This window comes from Saprolegnia parasitica, assembly GCF_000151545.1.
Source record: "Saprolegnia parasitica CBS 223.65 unplaced genomic scaffold supercont2.145, whole genome shotgun sequence".
NCBI lineage: Eukaryota > Oomycota > Saprolegniomycetes > Saprolegniales > Saprolegniaceae > Saprolegnia > Saprolegnia parasitica.
The window spans coordinates 65,200-74,050 of NW_012156539.1; the positions used below are offsets into that span (position 1 = coordinate 65,200).

The 8,851-nt window shown below is 56.3% G+C and overlaps 5 protein-coding genes across 5 annotated transcripts in view; 4 read left to right on the forward strand and 1 right to left on the reverse strand.

Annotated features, from left to right (window-relative positions):
* Positions 1–417, forward strand: part of SPRG_21450 (hypothetical protein) — a gene marked incomplete at both ends in the record, with an annotated part of 2,053 nt that extends 1,636 nt beyond the window's left edge. Inside the window, one exon of the mRNA XM_012354097.1 lies at positions 26–417. Within this exon, the coding sequence (XP_012209487.1) occupies positions 26–417 (392 nt within the window). The remainder of the gene's footprint in view (positions 1–25) is intronic.
* A 1,042-nt stretch (positions 418–1,459) lies between these two features.
* SPRG_14687 (hypothetical protein) lies at positions 1,460–2,538 on the forward strand. The gene has a single exon (XM_012354093.1). The coding sequence runs from the start codon at positions 1,543–1,545 to the stop codon at positions 2,497–2,499; it is 957 nt and encodes a 318-aa protein (XP_012209483.1). The 5' UTR covers positions 1,460–1,542; the 3' UTR covers positions 2,500–2,538.
* Positions 2,539–2,930: 392 nt separating this feature from the next.
* Positions 2,931–3,379, reverse strand: SPRG_14688 (hypothetical protein; the record flags this gene model as incomplete). Its single annotated transcript, XM_012354094.1, has 2 exons — positions 2,931–3,113; positions 3,167–3,379. The coding sequence occupies 2 exons, from the start codon at positions 3,377–3,379 to the stop codon at positions 3,054–3,056; spliced, it is 273 nt and encodes a 90-aa protein (XP_012209484.1). The 3' UTR covers positions 2,931–3,053.
* Positions 3,380–4,044: 665 nt separating this feature from the next.
* On the forward strand, positions 4,045–4,623 carry SPRG_14689 (hypothetical protein; the record flags this gene model as incomplete). The annotated part of the gene is made up of 1 exon (XM_012354095.1): positions 4,045–4,623. The coding sequence occupies exon 1, from the start codon at positions 4,069–4,071 to the stop codon at positions 4,621–4,623; it is 555 nt and encodes a 184-aa protein (XP_012209485.1). The 5' UTR covers positions 4,045–4,068.
* A 1,561-nt stretch (positions 4,624–6,184) lies between these two features.
* On the forward strand, positions 6,185–6,595 carry SPRG_14690 (hypothetical protein; the record flags this gene model as incomplete). Its single annotated transcript, XM_012354096.1, has 1 exon — positions 6,185–6,595. The coding sequence occupies one exon, from the start codon at positions 6,185–6,187 to the stop codon at positions 6,575–6,577; it is 393 nt and encodes a 130-aa protein (XP_012209486.1). The 3' UTR covers positions 6,578–6,595.
* Positions 6,596–8,851: the final 2,256 nt, after the last annotated feature.

Below are 8,851 nucleotides of genomic sequence, written 5' to 3' on the forward strand. Positions count from 1 at the left end.
TTGATCGCGCTTCTCGTGCTGGAAGGCCGCGGCACGGGGGTGTTTGGCCACTCGGACGCGTCGACGAACTGGCTTATCTTTGGCTGTGGCGCGGCGACGATTCTGCCGCAAATTGCCTTTGTGTCGTGCCTCAAGTACATTACGCTGTCGCTCCTCGGCATCGTCCAGTTTGTCGGCCCCACGATCCAGACGCTTGTCGGCGTCTTCATGTACGACGAAGACTTTGGCTCGATGAAGCTCGCCGGCTTTATCTGCGTGTGGATCTCGCTCGTCATTTTCACGGTTGACGGGCTCCGTGCCAAGGCGCCCGAGCCGATCGTCGACGACGCCAAGGTCAGCGACAGCAGCGAAGACGCCACGAGCTCCGACAACAACTCCAAGGCCGAGTACCGCGGTATCGTCGACGCCCGCGTCTAAGCGTGTCGACAGTTATTAGTTTATTATGTCGAGTCAATAGAAAGATAGTCTTGTACAAATCATGTATCGAGTCGATGCTTGGGATGCGGTTCAAGATCGCGCAACCGTGTCGCACGCAGGTGCATATCCTGGGTGCGACGGGTTCATCCTGGAACCCCTGCGTCCACGCGTTGTGGATAACGTGAAGAGTATGTGGTGGCAGCCATTGCCGCATACCGCTGCGATGACTCAATCGAGAAAGGCTGTGTCATCATCGCACATGCGTGGTAGTGGCGCCATCCGGGTGCTGTGGAGCGCCGTGGGAAACCGGTGCACCGGTAGTTACAACCGACCTCGATGAGAAGACACTATCGGTTCAGAGTCGATTAGACAGCAATCGAGACGGGCATCTATTGCATCCTTGCATGCACAGAGAGGTCCGGCCGCTAAGAACTTAGTTTCGTCCACCGAGAGGTCTACTACGTGTATATCCAGCGGTCGAGGGATGTTTTTTTGCGTCAAACGCGGTTCCATCCCGAGACGACGTCGAGACACGCCGCAAGGCCGTTGGGAGCGACATCTCCAGGAGCACCAGTGAAGCTGAAACCAACCGATCGAAGAAATGCTGGAAATGTAGCTGTCTTGGTTTCTCGAAGCCGCTGGGAGCCGCTGGATGGCATGGGAACTCCAAGCAGAAATCGACGGCCATGACGTGGCCCATTTCCGAGGTGGCAGAGGTGGCACTCCGTGGGACAAAGCGTCGCAGCTACCTATGTTAGTGATATAATAACGATTAAATATGCACATTTATAATGTATTCTACTAAGAATATTGTATGCCGTTTAAATAGTATACCACAATATGCATTTTAATCGTCGACCTAAAGTGCTAATGGTCGGGACGCGGCGATCCATATGACGCGTCAAAACGCTCCCCGGCTGCCACGTGGCAGAGCGTTAAAGTGGCGCATGGACGTTAAAGTCCACTTGAGGCTTTTTAACCTAGTGAACGCACATGAAACAAACTCGCTTTTTCGAAAAACCGTTGCATGCTTCAAAATTATCCGCGGGAACCGGGTGAAGTTCATGTCGCGCCTGCCTTTCTACCGGCACCACAGGTCCACGCCCACAATTCGACTCGTGCAACATGAGTGACGTGCGGACTGGCGTCGGCTTTGCCGTCTTGGCGTACCTCCTCTGGGGCTTCCAGCCCATCTACTGGAAGCAGCTCCTCGCGATCGACTCGTACCAGCTTGTCTTGCACCGCGTCGTGTGGTCGTTTCCGGTGCTCGTGCTCTTCCTCATCGCCACGGGGCAGTTCCGCGCGTGGCTTACCGCCGCGTGCACGCTCAAGACGTACAAAATCTACTCGATCTCGGCGCTCCTCCTCGGCGCCAACTTTTTCCTCTCGCTCTACGCCGTCAACTCGGGCCAGATCCTCCAAATGAGCCTCGGGTATTTCATCAACCCGCTCTTTAGCGTCGTGCTCGGCGTCATTTTCCTCAAGGAGCGGCTTCCAGTGCTGCAGTGGGTCGCAGTTGGCATTGCTGCCGTCGGCGTCCTCATTGTCACCATTGGATACGGTAAATTCCCTTGGATCTCGTTCTCGCTCGCCGCCGTCTTTGGCGTCTATGGCCTCGTCCAAAAGAAGGCACCACTCAACGGCCTTCAAGGCGTCTCGATCGAGCTCATGCTTCTCTCGGTGCCGTGCATCATCATCCTCATCGTCCTCAATGAGGAAGGGTCCGGCGCCTTCGGTCACTCGGGCGCCAAGCTCAATTGGCTCATGGTCGGCTGCGGCCTCGCAACGATCTTGCCGCAACTCTGCTTTACGACAGCGCTCCAAACGATTCCGCTGACGATTTTGGGCATCGTCCAGTTCATTGGCCCGTCCATCCAGACCATTGTTGGCGCGCTCATTTACGATGAAGATTTCTCGATCACCAAGGCCGCAGGCTTTGGCTGCGTCTGGGTTGCGCTCATTCTGTTCACGTACGCAGGCCTCCGAGCGCGCGCCGCGGCCAAGTCGGTGCCAACCGTCGATGTCCAAGAGAACCAAGCGGCAACGACCGACTACCACGGAGCCAACGACACAAGAGTGTAGACTCTCATTACCATCATATAAACCGTAAACTAATATGCTAGTATTCAACGTAATGTGTGGCATCTTGGTACCGAGATCCCATCCGTCGACAGAGTTTTCTCCTTGCATGTTGAAGGGCGGTGCGTCAAGGCCCAAAGAATTACGTATTGGTAGGAACGAATCCAGTGCGCCCCAACCTCTCGTCGGTGCACCCAATAATCGCGCCCAATGTCGCGCGCTGTGGGAGAATGAGTTCACATTTGAGACTCTTCTTCTTCGCAGACGCTGTCGCCCCTTCTTCTTTCATCTTTCGTGGGTTACCACATTTTTTGGTGCAATAGCTGCATCGCAGTTTGAATCGTGATCTATACCAGAGAGAGCGGCCTTCCACAGTATGAAGATGCTCTCTCATTCGGGGACGTACGAGGGTTTCGCATGCCAAGTGTGTCATATCGTATGGTCTCGCAGCCAATATATTAGCACGACTGTCATAACGACCACGGACAGTGTGATGCAATTCCGCGCATTACAGTACCCAACCCGTGCTTCGATCCTTGCAAGGATTCGGTGGCCCACTACTCAAGCAGTCGGGCTTCTTTGAGACCCGTGGCCAAGTTGATTCGAATCCACAAGCCCTACGCAGACACAATGCATCACTGTCATGCGCATTGACGAAGCGCGAATGCACCCCAGGTAACTGCTGGCCTTCCTCGATCGTCTTCCACTCGTTCGTTGGCTCAAAGAGGTTGATGGCGGCCGGCGCCTTGGCGCGACCCGCCGGAGCCGCGGACGCCTCATCACTCGACACGAGCATGAGCGCCGAACCCATCGACGGGCTGCGCAGCCGCGCTCCTTGGACCGCGCATGCGACAGCGGCGACAAGCATCAAGGTCGTCCGCATCGTCCGATGTTGTTGGATCTTTTTCCCTTTGCCTTTTGGCCTCCGAGCACCGTATTGGCTGCCAATGATAGGCTGCTATTCTTTCCCGTCGCCTCTCGATAGCTAAATGTATCCTCCAGCATTCCTAAATCGTACATTTATAGCTATGGACATGTACGTGGCGCGAGCTCCTTGCGTCTCGCGCCAAGTTTGGTGTCTTGTCCGTTGGTTCGTTGGTGTGTCGCCCGGTCCTTTGTATCCACCATCCAACGACACAAGCCATGGACATCGTGAACCGATCCAACTCGGTCGTGACGACCTCCTGCCGTGCACCTGATTCCCAACCGCGCGCTAGGAAGAGCGACTGCTCGTCTTGTTCATCGACGCGTCGGACGAGATCGTCACGCATTTTCCAACAGCGTGGCACCGTTTACTCCGGCCTCCCACCTCTCACGGCTATCGAGTCGTTGAAGCGGCTTCCGCCTCTTCCTGGCCCTCCAAGTGCGCCTGCACTGACGGCAGTCGTACGTCCAGCACAGATATGACTGACGCGCATGAGCGCACCCAGCACGTTTCTACAGCGTCGGGATGCGCTCCCAACCCGAATGTGGTGTGGCGTCCTTCTATCCGGATGATGGGCTGTCGTCCGGATACGCATGTCCCGCCTGCGGTCTCTCACACAACATTGGGGGGCGAAAAACCAGGCAGCGATGGTCCTCCTCCGCTTCTACCTTGCGCTCGCGACGTGGGCAACGGCCGCCGTCCTTGGCCAGCACCCCGAGTTCCACGCAGCGTGCGCTAGCAACAAGGTCGAAGTCGTCGCCGGGCTCCTCAAGACGAACCCGGAAGTTCTCAACGAAGTCGGGCCCGAGGGCGGGCAGACGTGCCTCATGCGCGCGTGCCTCTTTGGCTCGGTCGATGTCGTCAAGCTTCTCTTGACGTACCCGGGCATTGATATCATGAAGGGCGAGAAGGATGGGTACACGCCGATGCACGGCGCCGCGTACCAAGGCCGCCCGGCGGTCGCCAAGCTGCTCTTGGAACACGGCTTGAGCCCGACCGAGCTGCACAAGGACGGCTTTGCGCCGTTCCATCGCGCGGCGTGGGGCGGCCAGCGTCGCCACACCGAGACGGTCCGTGTCTTCCTCGAGGCTGGCGTGCCCCGCGACTTGAAGACAGCAGACGGGCTCACAGCGGTCGAGATTACAGAAAATTACTACACGCGCCGCATGCTCCAGAACCTCCAGCCGATCGACGAGCTCTAGTCGATACGAATACCGTATCGACAACGACGAAGAACGATTTGTTTCGAAAGAAGCTTGTGGATGCTACTCGTTGCTTGTTGTTTCTTCGAGTACAGGGTACTCTCGACGTGGGCGGATGGACACCGCGTCCAACAGCAAGACTGCATACAAAGTGCAAAGTCGCCAAGGTGCCACGTTTCACCGCGATCCTCGTCTGAGTTGGCGCAGTTGTGCGCGACGGAGCGTCGCAGCTACCACTCCCAGCCGCCGCACACCGAGTACCCGCGGCAGCTACCTCGTTCGAAAAAGTGCCCCACTCGCGCGCGGCGGCTCAGATGCCCTCGACGGCTTCTAGTGTGGCTTCCCGGCTAAATTTTCGACCGTATCAGGTCACGGCTGCGTGCACCACCCATGGACATCGTTGGCATCTGCGCACGCTGTCTCGTGATCGGATCGCACAAGCTGGAAGTTGGGACAACACGACGACGACGCGGTGTCGGCACACGCTTCTTCTGGCGCCAAGGAAACGGTCTCTGGCGGCTCGAGCTACTTGAGCGTGGGATCATTTGCGTGCGTGGTAGGCCCCCTTCCGTTTTCTTGTTGCCGCGCTTTCGCTGGCCACGGATGATGTGGCATGTTCGCTTCAACTTCTGCACGCTTGTGTAGCGGCCAATCCAAGGTACCTGTGCCCAAATCGCGCCGGAAAGTGGAAGGATCTTTCTTCGTGTCGCACTCAGCTGCTTGAAACCTGAAGTTTCCGGCACGGATCGGCCCATCCTCTGCTTGGCCCGCGTTGCTACTGCTTGCTGTTCGGGCCTCGATATTTGAACTTGGGAAAAACAGCCTGCAATACGACGATGCGGAGGTTGATCGAGAAGGCGCCAACGACAACGCGGCTCCCATCGCAGCCTTCGATGCATTCCGTGTCGCCTGCCATCTCGGCTGTGGCGCAGACACCTATTTTACATGCAGCACGTGTCGCTTCAGTCAGTCAATGGCTACATCCTGAAGTTTGGTCCAAGTCCCCCTCTCTGGTCATACCGTAGGGTGTATCACGCGTCACTTGGATCTTTGTTTCTTCGTTCTCTTGACACACGGGTCAAGTCGCTTTGTCCCATGTGACACGGCCCAGGATTTTTCGAGTGCTTGAAAAATTAGGCCGGCCATGCCCTTCGTCGTGCGTCCAGCGCTTCTCTCGATGCTGTTCCTACGGCGTTCTAGCCCTTCGATCGCTCTCGTCGAAGCGCCTCTATCGTAATGGCGTGTGCAACTTTACATTTCATAAGCCCCTTGCCGCCAATGGCGTCGACGTCGCGGGGCCGAAACCATCTGCTTGCAGCCTGCGTGGATCGTCTTTTTTTGAAACGCTCAATTCATCATACAAACCACAAGTGACACGGGCATAAAAACACGATGGCCGAGGGATGGGTACCGTGTACATTGTAGGAAGTACGCGCGCTGGCCATAGGGCTTGATCCAACCCTTCGTTGCCGGGCAAACTTCTGGACGCAACTGCTACGGTCTTGACACCGTCGGCGTCTCACTTCAGTTTTCACCCGCGACCCCAAAACCCAAAACAACCATGACCTCTGAGACCCGCAAGCGCAACCGAGCCGCGGCTGACCGCAAGTACTATGAGAAGAACCGCCAAAAGGTCCTTGCGCGCCAGAAGGAGTACTATGCGCGCCACCGCGAGGCCGAGCTCCTCCAAGCCCGGCGCTACTACGAGTCGCACAAGGACAACGTGCTCGCGCTCAACAAGGAGTACCGCCAGCGCCACAAGGAGCGCGAGCTCGCGCAGGCCAAGCAGTATTATGTCCACCACCGCGAGAAGGTCCTCGCGCGCAAGAAGGAGTACCTTGCCGCGCACCGCGAGAAGATCAACCAGCGCCGGCGCGAGCTGCGTCTCCTCAAACAAGCCAAAGCGTCGCCGGTCGTGTCCAAAATGTCGCTCGCGTTTCTTCTGAGCCCATAAGCTCTTACAAGCCGCCCGTAGTAGTAGACCCATCTGTAGTGTAGTGTGTAGTTATCGCGCCGCTTGCTGCCGAGTATCCTTAATAAGTTAAATCACCGCCTTTCCCTTTCTGAATTGCACGATGAACGTGCTATGAACGTGCTTTGGGACGAGAGATGTGGCTACTTATCTCGTGTCCCTTGGGCGCACGTGATCGATCCGAGCAGAACGACCACGGTGTCGTCAACTCCCCTTCCTTCCTCGTCTTGCGACATCAAAGAGGCCGTTGCGGCCCGTTGACATCTTGAATGACGACATTGACAAAGCGAGCCTTTGAACGACCGAACAAAAGAAGCTGATCGCGCCTCCACTTGGAACGTCGAACAACCGAACAACAGAAGCGTCTTTTCAAACGACTCGAGTTTGCATCAAAATGTGTCCACTGGGTTCGCCGACTGGCCACAACCGCGCTTAAACCCGTGACCGGTCTCAGCGCGGCACTGCCACCGGCTCGGTAAGCTCGTCCGAGAACGCTTCTGGTCTGCACCAAGGAGGATTCGTAGCCTGCTTCGCGAGCCGACTACATATGGGGCGTGAAAACATACAAAAGAAAATGCCTGTCTGCGCGCCCTCATGCGTCGAGGAAGCAAGGTACGGAGCCCAACACATCCCCCATCCCATCCCATAGCCGCAAAAGACGCACAACCAGCACAACATACAAGATGCGTTCACGTTGCACTGTCTGCCTGTCTGCGTGCAGCACCCGACACCTCCAAGCACTGCATCGTAGGATTATAGTAATCAGCGATGGCTCGTAACGGCTGCACGGTCCTTCGTCGCCAGTGGAGCCGCAGCACTTGTCGGGCGCGGACAGATTTGGGCTTGGAAGACCGAGCCCTATCAGATGGTATCCAATCATATGGCTCAATTGACACGGCACGAATCATGGAACGGGAACGTCGTCGCCAGAAGAAGAGGAAGTCCTGGCGTCAGGAGTCAGGCGGTTCGAAGGCGTACATGCACAGCAGAGATGGCAAAAGGACGCTACCAGTGCGAGGCTTCAATTCTATGTTGGTAACGTAGGAACGACGGCCATTTATGTGCGGGACGAGTCGCAGCTGCGGCCTATCCAAAAGAAATCCCCATCGGTTTGACCGTTTGCAATCAATCACCCGCAGCACTAGTATGACCTTGTTTGTATTGTTATCGTCTTTGAGGGTAGGAGGGTCGGCAACGAGAGCATATAGCTCGCCTACGGTATCGACGTCGTGACTCGCCCTGGTATCAACGTGACTCGCTCTGACATGGGTCGCTGAACCGGTAACTGGCCGTGTAACTGGCATTTCGTCGATAGCACTTCATCTACTACGGTACGAGCGCGTCCCACTGCGTCATCGCAGAATGCATCGAAGGTAGTTGTACGACTAGTATGGATGCTGGGCACCGAAATACAACCACCTCGCGTCAGTCCTGAGCCTCAACAACACTCGTCTATGTGCCATCGCTCAAGCTTGAAGATATCTACTGACGCAGCTCTCGAGCAAGTGGCACACACCCACGGTAACCACACGATGCTACAAATCAAAGAATCCGATAGCAAGGCTGCTGGCAGCACAGAATCGGTACAAGTCCACTAGATCTGTGACGCCGTTGAAGCATCAAACACCCTTTCGACTCGAATCGGGCGGATGCTCTCGAGGCGCAGGGCTTGGCTTTGCGTCGTGTCGTCGTGTTGGCAGGAATGGCTACGGACGGCGCGCGCTCTACTTCCTCCTTCTACTCGTTCTCGCGTTGTCAACGTCGCCAAGTGCACGCAGCCTTCGTTCAGAAGCCGCCTGTACTGCTTGAAAAGAACTCGTTCGCTCGACATGTAGCGTCACAGTCGCAGCGCCTTAATCCGGATCCGGATAAAGATTGGGTTTGTAGCGATCTTTCAAGATACGCTGCATGGCGATCCTGAAGAGCCACAGTTTCCCGCCAATGGCGCAACGAAGTCACTCGTCACGAAAACTGTCGACGCACACACCATCCGTCTAGTCACAGTACCGATGTGAGCATTTAGGAGAAGCCTTCAAGCAGAGCATCGGATGCTCTGCTTGAAGGCTTCTGGGTGGATGCTGAGCATCCACCCCCCATCCGTGCTTATATTTGCCTGCTGAAAAGCACGAGCAAAGGACCGAACATCCAGTGCAAGTACTAGCAAACCCAGTCCAGACGGTTCGTAATCGCGAGTGAAAATAGGAGCAGGGCGAGCACGCGGATCAGATAGAGTCCTCGGAGGGCCTGGCAGAACAC

Coding starts and splice junctions, on each gene's coding strand:
- SPRG_14687 (XM_012354093.1), top strand. CDS start 1,543: ATGAGTGACGTGCGGACTGGCGTCGGCTTTGCCGTCTTGGCGTACCTC.